Source organism: Lonchura striata, chromosome 28 (genome assembly GCF_050655825.1).
Source record: "Lonchura striata isolate lonStrDom1 chromosome 28, ASM5065582v1, whole genome shotgun sequence".
Lineage (NCBI taxonomy): Eukaryota > Metazoa > Chordata > Aves > Passeriformes > Estrildidae > Lonchura > Lonchura striata.
Window position 1 is genome coordinate 1,355,455 of NC_140730.1, and position 14,976 is coordinate 1,370,430.

At 49.7% G+C, this 14,976-nt stretch overlaps 2 protein-coding genes across 4 annotated transcripts in view; one reads left to right on the forward strand and one right to left on the reverse strand.

The window, feature by feature from the left end:
• UPF1 (UPF1 RNA helicase and ATPase) overlaps window positions 1-8,164 on the reverse strand; it is a 25,773-nt gene extending 17,609 nt beyond the window's left edge. Inside the window, exons 1-4 of one of the 2 annotated variants that reach the window (XM_077788855.2) lie at window positions 7,647-8,164; window positions 1,799-1,941; window positions 1,404-1,493; window positions 59-226 (exon numbers count right to left, since the gene is read on the reverse strand). In XM_077788855.2, coding sequence (XP_077644981.1) covers window positions 59-226; window positions 1,404-1,493; window positions 1,799-1,941; window positions 7,647-7,871 — 626 coding nt within the window. In that variant the 5' untranslated portion in view covers window positions 7,872-8,164. The remainder of the gene's footprint in view (window positions 1-58; window positions 227-1,403; window positions 1,494-1,798; window positions 1,942-7,646) is intronic. The other variant, XM_077788856.2, reaches the window with a different exon arrangement.
• Window positions 7,692-14,976, forward strand: part of COMP (cartilage oligomeric matrix protein) — a 39,463-nt gene continuing 32,178 nt past the window's right edge. For both annotated transcript variants that reach the window (XM_085562331.1, XM_085562332.1), the window contains exons 1-4: window positions 7,692-7,830; window positions 10,298-11,230; window positions 12,382-12,510; window positions 13,698-13,828. The gene's annotated coding sequence lies outside the window, so the exon portion shown is untranslated. The remainder of the gene's footprint in view (window positions 7,831-10,297; window positions 11,231-12,381; window positions 12,511-13,697; window positions 13,829-14,976) is intronic.

Genomic DNA, 14,976 nt, shown 5'->3' on the forward strand with positions numbered 1-14,976 from the left:
AGGGCTGGTTTTTCTCAAGGCAGACGCTGAGGAGAGCTGGCAGCAGAGCCTCCCTCACCTGCACAGCAGAACCACCACGGAGTCAGCCTTGGCTGGGATGAAGCCCAGCAGGAAGACGTTGCGGCAGCCGCAGTTGTAGCACTCCAGGACGGTCTCGCCCAGGGGCCCGTCCTTGTGCAGAGTCACCTCCTTGCACTTGGCTCTCACCAGGTGGTTCACGATGTGGCTGCAGGCACAGAGACAGGTCACGGGGAAGATTCACAGCACAGACCCACAGCACTTTCACACCACAAACGTGTGTTAGGATTGATTGCTGCAGGCTGGCGTTGAAGGCACTTGATGCTGTTTCATTTTCGGACTCGGGTGTTTATTGTTTCTGATCTATGTTACAGGCTCACTACCCTGCAGCTCTTTCAGGAGCACGGCACAAAATGGCTAACGAACTCCTATTACAAGGTCTTTAAAAACTAAACTGTCCAATTAAGAAAGGACACCTGGATTATTTTCCCTTTTAACCCAACAACTGATCCCCCAAAGCCCCCAATGCAAACCTTTCTTTCCAATCACAAAACATCACCCAAACCCATGAAGAAGAAGGAAGAAGGTGAAGAAGAACAACCTGTCTCCACCCTAAAACCTCCGTCTTGCTTCATATTTATTTCAATATTCTAAAATCCCAAACTCCAAGTTTTCCACCCTGTGATATTACACACTTCCAACCAACTCCAAACCCACAATCCCAGTGCTATTAATCTATTTGAAAAGCCTGTTCCTGACCTCAGGCCAAGTGCAGTGTTCTCTCATGGGTCTGTGCCTTTAAGCCCAGAAGGTTTAAAATTCTCAGCATCCGGGATTCCAACTTGCTAGCAATTATTAGAGCACTGATAAATCTATTTATTATGGCACACATTGGCAGGATCTGCCTCTTTCCATCCGTGCTGGGAACATTTCTCAGTGCATGGGTGTGGTATTCACATGCCCTCTGAACAGAGGGAGACTCGCTTTCTCAGGATTTCTCCTGAGAGAAGCTGAGAAAAGAGGATCAAAACAAATCTTATCTCATTCACTACTCCTGTGTTTGTGCCATGTAGAATGTGCTACAGAGATTGTTTACCCAAGGTGATTACCTAATGAAATTTTGGTGTTTAGATTCACTGACCAATTGGATCCATGTGTGTGTCAGGACTCTCAGGAGAGAATCACAAGTTTTCTACTTAGTTAGTTGTTGGTTCCTGTTAGTGTACTATAGTATAATAGTTTAATGAAGTAATTAATTAGCCTTCTGAAATCATTAGAGTCCTCCACATCATTGTTCCCAACACCGACACATGGGTGCTCCGAGAGTGAAAGAAGGGGAAATGGGTACAAAGGTGATTTTTGATTTCCAGGATTTCACCGTTTACCTGCCAGAGGTGTTTCCACGCCCGTTGCAGAACCATTTCTTGCTGGTGTTGCAGTAAACCACACAGGCAGGGTCATGGATGCCACAGTAACTGCAATTCCAAGGGGAAAACCAGAAGTGATTGGTTATTGCTGAGAGGAAAATCCAAATCCAAACTCTGACTGGATTTACAGGGCACAAAAATAAGGGAAGAGGAAACTGGGAGAAGCATCAAACAGGAGCAGATTCCTGCTGCGAGTCACAAATATTTTAGAACTCCCCATCACTGGGGTGGCTGAGCCTGGGATTTATCCCCAGGGAGCTCCGAGCTGGCCAAACGTGGACGTGGCAGCTCCAAACCTGCTCCAGAACTCCAGGAGCAGCTCCCAAAATCCCTCTCCCTCCTGGAAGCCGGACCTGCAGGCGTGCACAGGGAGATCCTTGGTGTAGTAAGTGTCCTCCTCATCCTCCTCGAAGTTGAGCTCTGCCAGGAGCTGGCTGGTCTTGGCCACGTTCTCATCCACAGCTCCGTTCTGCAGGATCCCATCAGGACCATTCACCTGGAACGGGGTGCACACCCAAAATGAGCCCCAAAATCTTGTGTGGCACCGAAAAACCTCCTCAGAAACTGCTGCCAAGAGCATCATACACGGCCATTATACAACCACGATTTGCTTCATCAGCTCCTGCTCTCCAGGACTATTTCAACTCCAGCTGATAAGTTGGAATAAAGTTTCCAGGAGGAGATTGCTTTCCTGCACATTGCATTTTTCCATGCAATCCCACAATCGATACTTGCTCCAACTGATAAGCAGGAAAACAAGGAGATTGCTTTTCTGCACTCACATTTTCCCACAACCTTACAGAACAAAATTCCATTTCAACAATTCCAGCAGTTGTTTTCTCACCCTTCTTTTTATTCCTGGGATCTACCTGGGAACAGGAATTTCCCCCACCTCTTCCTGTATCCACCATGGACTGCCAGAACCATGGAATTCTGCAACATTTGGTGCTGTCTCAGCAACTTTCCCACCCCCAGCCTTTCTCCTGACAAAAATAACTCCATTTTTTGGCACTTTTACCACCAGGAGGTGGTGGATATCACGCTGGGATTTTGGCAGGACCACTGCAGGTGCTGCCCCTTGGGCTTCCCACGTGTCCTGGTTTACTTTCTCCAGCCCTGAGGGGCTTCAGCACCCCAATACTGAGCTGGGAAAGAGCCCAAAATGTGGTTTATTCTCTGTCTTCTTTAGCCAAGATCCCACCAAAAGCTGAACAGGGATAAGTTTATCTTAATCCACATTAATTTTGAGTGGAAAATGTGGGAAAGGGGCCACCAAAGTGGCTGGAATATTCGAAACACATCTGAGGGGAGTGCTGGGGTCATTTCCCTATCAAAGGAATAATTAACCCCCCCCCCCCCCAATATTAGTAAAGTTAAGATTTATTTTCTAAATATTAACCAGCCAAATAGGACAAAAATCACTCATGGCCTTTGTCTCTGATATAATATTTGAACAACTTAGATTTAATGCAATTTAACTGGGAGGTGCAACTTAATTCTGCCAGGGAGAACACAAAACCTTTAGCAAAAGAAATCAAAAAATAAATTAAAAAGTTGCCCTCTTCATGCTGTAATGAAGCAAACTCAGCTTATTTCTCATTTAGAGAGATCCACATTAAAAATTTAACAGCCAATTGCAAGAATTAAAGGCCAAAGCCAATTTCCCACTTGTCCTGGGCCACCAGCTCTGTTTCCAGTTCTGCAAATGAAATGAGGAGCATTTAAATACAATCAATAAATGGGCTGACTTCTATTGGTGTTATCTCCAAGCTCTGCCTTTAATAGAAAGGATCAGCCCAGAGGAACCGAGAGTGCAAAAGGGAAGCTGGAAAAAGGAATCCAGCCCCACGGCAGGAGCAGCAATATCAGCGGGGTGAGGGCAGATCCCATCAGCTGCCTGGGGAACAGACTGCACAGATAAATATCCACTTCAGATCACTGCCAGCAGAGAAATACCCACTTCAAATATCCAATTCCACTTGACAGAGCCATTGTACAAAAGGTAAATAAGGCCTGATCCAGCACAGGTGGGATTCCAAAGCCTGGGGTTTATCTGAACTCCTTACAAGCATTCCCAGGCATTTCTACCCCACAATGCATTACTTGAAGGTTGGTTGATTTTGATACATTTTCTGAGTGCTCATAAAAAACCGCCCTCCTGTTTTTTTAAAAAAAGCAGTAAAGTTTGGGCTCGGTTTGGGATTTTTTAAGGCAGAAAAGGAAGAAATGTCAAGGGCAGGAGTGGCTGTGCTGTCCCAGCCCTCGGGGAGGCAGCGGTGATGTCACCTGTGCTGTGCAGCCCCAGCCCTTGGCAGGCTGTGGATGAGGAAGTGATTGTTGCAAACCCTCCTGTGATGTCAGCCCGTGTGCACTGGATTAAAAACCTGGCACGGGCAGCTGTGGTGGCAGGGGGGCCACTGCTGTGCTGGGAAAAATGTTGGCTGCAACTTCTGGCACGGCGAGTTTGGCAGCTCCGGGCTGAGCGGTGCCACAAAACTACTCCCAAAAACTGCCCGGCCTGCCTCGCTCCTCTGCTGGCCTCCAAAACATTCCCTGGGACACAAAACAAGGGCCAGGGACCGAGCTGAGGGGCAGAAAGCAGCGGGGACGGGGAAGCTGTGCCTGCTCCATCCCTGGATGGGGCTTGGAGCAGCCCGGGACAGCGGGAGGTGGCCCTGCAGGGCTGGGGTGGCACTGAAGGTCCTTCCAAGCACTCTGGAAGTCCCTGGTTCCATGAACGAGGTGGCACCATGGCGTGAAGATGTCACCAGGAGGTCCCTGAGGGATCCAGGAGAGCTGGAGAGGGACTGGGGACGAGGGATGGAGGGATATGGGGAAGGGATCGTTCCCTGTGGGAACTGGAGGTCGGGCTGGAGGAGGGAAGCTCCAGGGACACCTTGGAGCCACTTCCAGAGCCTGAAGGGGCTCCAGGAGAGCTGGAGAGGGATTTGGGACAAGGACTAGAATCCCAGCACAGGGAATGGCTTCAAAGTGGGAAGGGGAATCTGGGTAGGATATTGGGAAGGAATATCCCACCTCCAGGCTGGGATGGAATTCCCAGAGAAGCCGTGGCTGCCCCTGGAAGTGCCCAAGGGGGTCTGGAGCACCCTGGGACACTGGAAGGTGTCCCTCCCTCTAGGACCTTTAAGTTTGAAGGTGGGATGGAATTCCCAGAGAATCTGTGACCATCCCTGGAAGTGCCCAAGGGGGTTTGGAGCACCCTGGGACACTGGAAGGTGTCCCTCCCTCTAGGACCTTTAAGATTGACGGTGGGATGGAATTCCCAGAGAAGCTGTGGCTGCCCCTGGAAGTGCCCAAGGGGTTTGGAGCACCCTGGGACACTGGAAGGTGTCCCTCCCTCTGGGACCTTTAAGACTGAAGGTTTTCCAACCCAAATCGTGCCGGGATTCTGGAATCCTGCAGGCTGTGAGTCCCGGATCAGTGCTGACAGAATATTCCCCTCTCACTCCTGCTCCCAGCTCCCACACCCAGCCGGGCCAGCAGCAGAGCCCCAGGTGAGCACACCTGCAGCCTCCTCACCCAGCTCTGCTTGTAAGTGCTGCATTTCAAGCTGCAACAAGAGCTGTAATTGCACTTTAACTCCAGCAGGTATTCTGCCAGAGAAGTCCTGCGAGAGGCTTCAGCACCAGCCTGCTGACAGAGTCACCCCCAGCTCAGGGGATCCCCCAAACCCCACAATTCTGGGGTGGGGTGGCAAAGGTGTGTGACTTTCCCCTCGGGGCTCTGCTGGGACGGCGGGGTGAGGGAGATTCGCTTTCTTCGCGTTCCCTTTCCCGAGGAGGAAGCCGAGGAAAGCCTCGCCCCTGGGAGGGAGCAGCGAGGCTGGTGTGGCCCGGACAGAACAGCCTTTGTTAGCAGAGCAACGAAAGGAAAGCCAGCCCCGGCGGGCCGGAGCGTGCTGAGCCACCCGGGAGCCCGGCTCGCCCACACCGAGCTCCCAGCAGCGAGAATTCCACAGAATTCCCGGCTGCTCTGGGCTGGGAAGGGACCCCAAAGCCCGGCCAGGGCACCTTCCTCGCTCCCACGGTGCTCCTTGGGCAGCTCGGCGATCCACAGCTGCTCTGGTTTAAATTCCTCTGAAAACACTTCCGAAAATTCTTATGTTGATTTAATTCTAGCAAACAATGGGAATAGAATTTTCTGTAGAAAATGTTTGTGCTCCACTCCTACTTTCGACCATTGGCCGCTAATCAAGTGTAACACTATTAATTAAATATATTGGGAAAGGAAGTTTTTCCCTAAAAAATGAAGTGCCCTGCATGGCTCAACTCATCTTTTTAAAAAGACCCCAGAAACAGCAGAGCAAAAGTTTCCACCTCCAATATTCCTCAGCTCCAAATACAATTATTTACTTAATTAGCTTTAATTATAATCACAGGGCTAATATTTCATTAAGCAAAACCTGATCAATTGGAGAAGTCATTATTTAAGATGCCTCCTGCCAAAAAGAATAACAAACTTCAATCATCTAGCGAGGGCAGCAAAACTTCTGCCCAGAAGTTTTAAAAAACCCCAGATTTTGTGATTTTATCAGCCCTGAGCCCATTGAGAGGGGCAGGTCTGAGCAGATCCTGGGCTTTGTTTTACTTCACCCAGGAGGAAACGGGGCCTGCTCCTCCTCTGAGAGTCCCTCCCCAAAAATGACATTTCTAACGTCAAAATGAGCAGCAGGATGACCGCAAAAGTTTGCAGAAACTCAAAACCACCCTGAGTTTTAAAAAAAATCAACCCAAAATCCCTTCCTTTTAGACAGGAGACAAAACCAGTACCTGAAGGTGCTCTCCAGAGATTTTTTTTTTTTTTTACTTTGACTTCAAAGGTTTTTCAAACATGTTTAGACAAAAAAAAAAGGCCAATTAATTATCCTCTTGCCTGGACTTTCAGCTTATGAGGCTGATTTTGGGGTGGTTTTTCTTCTCCTTGGCCACAAATTCCCTACTGGGAGCTCTGGAGTGATCACAACCCATTAAAGGTTTAAAATTAAATGTGATTAAAATTCTCTTTTAATGTACACAGAGATTTTACTGCTGGCAGAAAATAATTCTGATCTCTCAATGCCCAAAAACTGGATCAATTCTACCAAATCCAAGAGCTGCAAATGAACAGAAAATAACCCAAGAGCTCTGACTCACAGTGACCTGAGCACACCCCTGCAGTCACCGAGCACTTTCAGGCAGAAAAACTGATTTAATTCGTGCTGGGATAAACCCCCAGCACAGGAGAAAGCCTCGCTCAGCCCTGCCCTGCACACCTGTGGAGCTGGATGTGCTCCCTGCTCCCACTCTGCTGCACTCACACACCCACCTGGGGCAGCTCCTGCAAGGAAAAGGACAAAAACCAGGCCCAGGATGTTTGGTTTGGGCATAAAAAACTCACCTAAAACTCTCAATTCCTTTTTACACTCATCCCTTAACACGTGGGTGATGTACAAGCATGTAATGGTTAATAATGTGATTTCTGTGAGGGACCTGAATATTCCACGATCTTCAAACTGGAGAAAAGTGTGGCTTTTTTAGAAATACCGGAGAGTTCTTTGGAGTTTTTGTTGTTTACTACGGGCACACTGAGATTGTTATCTTCATTTGCTGCACTTCTTGTCAGCTGCAATCCTAATTCCTCCCCTGCCTACGAGTTGTGAATTGCTAAATAAATACAATTTCATTCTCTTCTAGGCATCAACTGCAATAATAAAAAAAAACAAAACAAAATAAAACTAAAACCTGTTGTTAAACCACCAAGAACCAGAGCTCAGAACTTGTCCCTACCACACAATCCCCAAACAAACCCAACAGCTGCGTAGCGACAAAGTGGAAACTGAAATTTAAAAAATAAAAAAAAAAATCAACATTCACAGTAATAACAAGCAGAAATTAAAGCGTTATTTTAGCGAGCGGAAGTAAAGAAGTAAAGAATTTCGTCAGCGCCCAACTTTGGATGACAAACACCAGCGAAAGCTGATTGTTTTAAGGAGAAAGAACCCGAATTTCTCCTCGCCTCGGTGGTTTTTTCTTTCCCTCCTCCCCATCGCAACGCCACAACTATCGCGACTCGGCCGCAAGTTTCCTGCCGGCACCAATCCCGGTGGAATCCCGGCGCAATCCCGGCGCAATCCCGGCGCAATCCCGGCTCCCGGGGCCGGGCTCCCCCCGGGGCACCGACCCCCGCTCCTCCGCCGCTCACCTGCGCTTCCAGCGGGCCCGGCGCTCCCTGCCCCGCGCCGGGGGCGCCCTGGCCCTGCGCCGGCCCCGCCTGGCCCGGCCCGGGCGGGGTCTGCGTCTGGCTGGGGAGGGTGAAGTCGGTGAACTCGAACTCGGAGCCCTGCGTGTCGGCGCCGAGCAGCTCGGCCTCCTCGGTGTCCAGGAAGGTGAGGGTCTGCGAGCTGGGGCCGTACGCCTCCACGCTCATGGCGGCGTTCTGCTGCGGGCCGGGAGGATCCGTCCTCCCCACCCTCACCCCGCCCCCGCCGCAGCAGCCGCGGGCTTCCCCCTCAGCGAGCCCGGGCGGCCGCGCTACGCGAGCGGCGGGATGCGCCGCGCGCACCAGGCCGCGCGCCCCAACCCACACACACAAACGAACCCGCCGCCGCCGCCGGCTCGCCGGGCGGCCCCGGAGCTAACGGGCGGGAGAAGGGAGCGGAGCGGGCCCGGGAGTGCGGCCCGGCTCGGTCGCTCGGTCGGTCGGTCGGTCGGTCGGTCCGTGCGGCCGCGGCCGCCGCGCGCCAGGCCCGTGAGCGGTGACGCGGAGCGCGCGCGCGCGCGGGGGGGGCGGGGGGGGGAGGACGCGCCGGCGGCAGCGCGCGCGCGCGCGGGAGGGCGACGGCGCGGGGGGGGGCGGGAGGGGGGGGTGACGCACGCGCAGCACGCACCGGGGAGGGGAGGCGCGGCGCGGCGCGGCCGCCAGGGGGCGCGCTGCGCGCCCACGCAGCCCGCACGGGGAGGGGGCGGGGCTTGGCGCTGAGTGACGGGTGTGGCGGCCAATGGGATGGTGAGGTGAGAGGGAGGGCGGGAGGGAGCGGCGCGCGGAGGGAAGGGGCGGGGTTTGGCGGTGAGTGACGGGTGCGGCGGCCAATGGGAGATCGAGATGAGGGGCGGGGGCTGAGGGGGTGGAGAGGTCACTGTGAGGGGATGGGGTGGCTGGGCACTCGTGAGGGGTCACTGTGAGGGGATGGACAGGTCACTGTGAGGGGATGGGGTGGCTGGGCACCCGTGAGGGGTCACTGAGGGGATGGACAGGTCACTGTGAGGGGATGGACAGGTCACTGTGAGGGGATGGGGTGGCACTGGGCACTCGTGAGAGGTCACTGAGGGGATGGACAGGTCACTGTGAGGGGATGGACAGGTCACTGTGAGGGGATGGGGTGGCACTGGGCACTCGTGAGGGGTCACTGAGGGGATGGACAGGTCACTGTGAGGGGATGGGGTGGCACTGGGCACTCGTGAGGGGTCACTGAGGGGATGGACAGGTCACTGTGAGGGGATGGGGTGGCACTGGGCGCTCATGAGGGGTCACTGAGGGGATGGACAGGTCACTGTGAGGGGATGGGGTGGCACTGGGCACTCGTGAGGGGTCACTGTGAGGGGATGGACAGGTCACTGTGAGGGGATGGGGTGGTCACTCTGAGGGGATGGGGTGGCACTGGGCACTCGTGAGGGGTCACTGTGAGGGGATGGACAGGTCACTGTGAGGGGATGGGGTGGCACTGGGCACTCGTGAGGGGTCACTGAGGGGATGGACAGGTCACTGTGAGGGGATGGGGTGGCACTGGGCGCTCATGAGGGGTCACTGAGGGGATGGACAGGTCACTGTGAGGGGATGGGGTGGCACTGGGCACTCGTGAGGGGTCACTGTGAGGGGATGGACAGGTCACTGTGAGGGGATGGGGTGGTCACTCTGAGGGGATGGGGTGGCACTGGGCACTCGTGAGGGGTCACTGTGAGGGGATGGACAGGTCACTGTGAGGGGATGGGGTGGCACTGGGCGCTCATGAGGGGTCACTGAGGGGATGGACAGGTCACTCTGAGGGGATGGGGTGGCACTGGGCGCTCATGAGGGGTCACTGAGGATATGGACAGGTCACTGTGGGGGAATGGGGTGACTGGGCACCCATGAGGGGTCACTGACAGGATGGACAGGTCACTCTGAGGGGATGGAGTGGCACTGGGCACTCCTGAGGGGTCACTGAGGGGATGGGGTGGCACTGGGCACTCGTGAGGGGTCACTCTGAGAGGATGGACAGGTCACTGTGAGGGGATGGGGTGGCACTGGGCACTCCTGAGGGGTCACTGAGGGGATGGGGTGGCACTGGGCACTCCTGAGGGGTCACTGAGGGGATGGGGTGGCTGGGCACTCGTGAGGGGTCACTCTGAGGGGATGGGGTGGCACTGGGCACTCTGAGGCCACGGGGACACTGTGGTGACAATGGGGTCACCTGTGCCCACCATAAGCTGCCAGCTCTGCCTGTTTCCTTGGAGCTGGCGGGAGGGACACAGGGTTAAGTGGGAATTAAGGAGCGGGAATTACATTAATTCCTGCTCCAGCTGTAATTCCTGTCCCACCTGTAATAACCCACAGCTCTGAGTGAAGGCTGAGCTGCTCTGGGCGTGCTGCACTGGGCATTCTCTGAGCTCAGGGCCGTGCAGAGAACATTTCTACCTTGAAATAAACCAAAAACTTAGAATTTACCCTCATTCCATTCGATCAGAACACAATAAATCCCTTCTTAGTGTTGGGAAAGGCTGGATATTCAGTGCCTTTTCCCGTCCACATTGAGATGCAAATATGTATCTTCTCTTATAAATAACTTGGATTTTATATTCTTGCTTTTCGTGTAGGATAAAGCCCAGCCTGAAACAACATGTACCAGATCTGCGGCTGCTGGGCTGAAAAGATGGAGATTGGAAAACATCCTTGTCCTGGGAATATTGTGCAGCAAAAGGATGGGAAAAAACCAAATCCAGGGAGCACAGGAGTCTCCACTTCTGCAGAGAGACTGAGTTCAACTTCCTTTGAAGCAGAATAAACTGTTCAGACCAAAGCATAACGGGGAGAAGCATAAAATAACATTTGAAGATGAAAGTGGAGCCAGAGCGGGGGGAAAAAAAATATAGTACAAAGCCAGGTGGCTGCTTGCTGCAAACACTTTTATTTATTAATAAACACACCTCACTCCTAACGTTTGGCTGCTTGACAGAATCCTCAGAAGTCTTGGAAAGGGATCAAAGTTGTGCTCTCCCTGTGCCTGCAGAGCTCTTTAGGGACAGGCTGGAAATTCCCTCTGTGGGTTTGTCCCTCGAGGGTGGCCCTGGGGACACTCCGGGGCTGCTGTCTGAGGTGCTGAAGCTGCAGATCCCCCAGCACTGGAAAAGCAGCTGGAAAACCAAACTGGTTTAAACTGGAGGGTGAAATTCTCTTTATAGCAAGGCAGAGCAGAGGCACGTGGATTTTGGGATGGCTCTGCTTCATCGCAGCGCTGGAAGCTCTGGGGGCCGCTTTGAAGCTTTTCAGGATAAAATGGATGCACAGCCAGACTGCAGAGCTGCCAGGCTGCATTTTCTGTATTTTTTTTTTTTTTTGGGTGTTTTGTGCAAGTTTTCTGCCTCAACCCCGGGCTGCTGCAGAGGAGAGGCTGTGACTCACTGGGCTTGACTGCTGTGCTGCCAGTATGGAATTTAAACGGGCACAAACTGGCACAACTCCCTGCAAACACTGCTGAGTTTCCCGTCGCCCTGCAGATCAGAAGCTGAGATTCACAAGGAGATAAAAACGTGAGTGAATTCATATTTTAAGAGATGCTTTCTGCTCGCAGGAGGTGCAGAGGGGATTATGCCGAGGTGCTGATGAGGAGTGACAAACCCGAGCAGCTGGAGGTGCTGGAGAGAAATCCCAGCCCTGGAAATAAGGAGAGGCCTTTCCTTGAACCTGGTTTGAATTCCAGAGCCCAGCAGCTCTGGGATTTGCTGGCATCCTCCTCCTCCTCCTCCTCCTCCTCTCGGGGCTGTGAGGGAAGGCAGGGATGGGATTGGTCTCCAGGAATTCCCAGCCATGGAGATAAGGCTGGAAGAGCTCTGTGACGTGAGGGGGGCACAGCCAATGGAGCCCAGGCTGGCCAAAACGGGGGAAAAGTGGGATATTTTTATCCTGGCATGGAACAATTCGGGTTAGGGGGAGTGAGGGTGGAGCAGGGAGCAGGTGGGGAGGGAGGAGCTCAGGGGAGCTCCCACCCAGAGCAATAAATGCACCCAGGGTGTTCCTTAAGGACAATAAATGTACCCAGGATGTTGATGAAGGACAATAAATGCACCCAGGATGTTCTTTAAGGACAATAAATGCACCCAGGGTGTTCTTTAAGGACAATAAATGCACCCAGGGTGTTGATGAAGGGCAATAAATGCACCCAGGGTGTTCCTTAAGGACAATAAATGCACCCAGGGTGTTGATGAAGCAATTTTATCGCTTTATCTCCTCCCTGCTCTGTTCACATAATTTTATTTAGTGCTCAGGGAGCTCAGAGGGTTTAAAAATCACAGAATTCCAGGATGGTTTGGGGTGGAAGGACTTTAAATCCCATCAATTCCCACGGGCAGGGACACCTCCCACTATCCCAGGTTGTTCCAACCCCATCCAAGCTGTCCTTGGGATGGAGAATCCACACCAATCTCTTCCAGTGCCTTCCATAATAAAGAATTTCATCCAAACGCTCAATTTTCTTAATTTCCTGTCTCTGTGTTCTGCCTTTTTTCTTCCCTTTTTACTTAAAACAAATCCTAAATGAAAATACCTTAATTTTTTACTTATTTTACCACACCTGAATACCAATAAATGAAAGAATAACAAAAAAATCTGTTTTTTAAAAAAATTAAAATATTCTCAATGCTGACAAAATTACAGTAAAGTAATAATTATTCTTTTTCTAAAGGGTTAAATCCATAGGGAAAAAAATTGGGAATGAGTTTTTCCAGTGCCATTTCTCCTGAGTTACCACGAGAGGGACACAGAAGGAAAGCAAAAGGAGCTGGGGAAGAAAGAATCCAAGGACCAGCTCGAGGTGGGATCATAGCAACACATTTCCCTTTTGTTTGGGAATTTCTGGGATCACAGCATTCCTACAAATCCCATAAAATCCTCCAAAATCCCTAAAATCCTAAATTCATCCCATTAAACCTTAAAAAATCTTCACAGATAATGGGCTGAGAAACCTGAATAGTTAAAATAGTTTTTTTCTCCCCCCACAGATTTTCCTCATTTCCAATCAGCTTTTTCCCTTTGGAATGTCAGCACAGGGAGAGGTTGGGCTGGCTGGGATTTTGTTCCATCCTGGAGCAACAAATCCCACAGGATTTTGTGGGTTTGGGGAGGTATTTTTGTTTATTCCCACTGATTTTTTGTTTATGGAGGCTGGGGAGGTATTTCTGTTTATTCCCAGGGAATTTTCACTAATTAACAGCTGATGATGCAAATGCCAGGAAATCCCAGATCCATAAAATTCCTGCATGGAACAAAGGCCCCATGAAAGCCCCTGAAGTAAATATTGAATATTTCGTGGGCTCTTGTGGAGTTAAAGATCCCAGTCCTGAAATGGACTGGAATCCATTGGAATTAATGCAGAGTGGATTTTTAGGGACTCATCCTTAATGGCAGCAAAACTTCACTTCCAGCCCTGGCTGGGCAGGCTGGGATTGGGATAAAAACGCTGGAAAAAAGGAAAATGGGAGGAAAAATCCCTTATTTTTTAAGAATTATAACTTTATGGACTTCAGTCTTGCATTTTACAATGTGACAACATTTTAATATCACATTAAAAGGCCCATTGAGTGCTGGGACCCTGAGTGGTCATTTAAAAATATTTATACTTTTATATATTTAATAACTATTTCTATTAATATTATATAATATTGTATCTCTATATTTTATAATTTTATACTCATATTTGTATATTATTGTATATACCTAATTTTATATTTATTTATATAACTTAATGTTTTAATATTTATTTTTGTATTTTTACCCGTTAATACCCAGAATGCTTTCACAAGCTAAGAACATCTCCAAAAAGTGTTATTAAATAAGTGTAAGAATGTCTTTAATTTACCAGAAACTTTAGTGCAACAGGAAATACAAATTCAGCTCTGATTTCAGCGGGGAAGATTTGCAGAAAAGGGTTTTTCCTCATGATTGTTTTTTTTGTTTTTCAGCAAATTGTGATAAATCTGATTAATTCTGCTTTATCTGCAGGTTTAATTGGGGATACACAAATATTCCCAGAACAAGTCACAGGGATGTAACTCCATGAGGGAAAAGGAGGAGAAGATTTTAGCCAAAATCCAAGGATTTTGAATGAAGAAAGTTCTCAGAAATTAAGGATGGTGAGTGACATTAAAAGATAGCAGATAATAAAAGCTAACAGATAATAAAAGATAAATAATAAAAAATAACAGCAGGAGATGAAAAGGAAATGAAATTTGGTGCTCTAAACCAGCTCCAAATGGATGCTATATATAAATAAATAAGTAAACTCCAATAAATTAGGGTTGAATATTAAAATAAGAATTAAAAATACTGAGTTTCAGTGGGAAACTTGAAATCCTTCCCTCCAAAATCGTGTTAAAATTCCCTTCCCTTGAAAAGGTCTGAAACAACAGGACAGGACCTGGATTGAAGGAATTAATGTAGGGAAAAAAGCTTTTTATGGACAGAACTTGTGCCTTTTTTAGGTTTTTAGCTGCAGAATCACCATGTGAAGTTAAAACTCACCAAGAAAAAGCCAAGAGTTCCTAAAATTCAAGGGAAAAAATGCTGGAATTCCTGAATTTATTCAAGGAGATCTTTGGGAGGATCTGTTCCCTATTAAAGCTGCCTCTGGAAGGAGCAGAATTGTTAAAAATCCTCAATTTCCAAAGGGGCATAGACAGCTCTTGGGGGAATAAAATGTAAAAAAAATTAAAAAAAGGGATTTCTCCAAAGCAGATGTTGTTGGAGCTGAGCTTAAAAACAAAATGTGGAGCTCTTGATGGGCTCCAAAATGTCCCTGTTTGTTGGGATTGCTGGCAGCCTTCCTGGGCAGATGGAGGTGATTGTGGAGTAATGGAAAATCCAGGCTCCCACAGGCTGGGATGTGTGTGTGGGGCTGCTGAGCCTCCCCAGAAAGAGAGGAAAATGGGGAATTTCCAGGTTATCCCCTGGAAATTTGGGATTGGGTGCACTTTCAGCAGGTTTTGGATGTGGTGATAGCTGACTTCTCCTCAGATTTCGTGCTGATGCAGGTTTTTAATTCTGGGGCGGGCAGAACGCTCAGGGTTAAACCTGAGGTTGGGTTTGCATCTTCAAAGCACAAAAAAAAATCACTTCAAAATCAGGAATTTTGGAGTCCCACCCTGGCTTTTTCTGTGCTTTCAGTGTAAGGGAATAACATATTTACATTCTCTGCATAGAAAATAAATCCTCCCAAGGAAATCCTTCTTTCCTGCTGTGGAGAAATCTTAATTTGGCTCTTAATGTAAGGAATCAATAATTG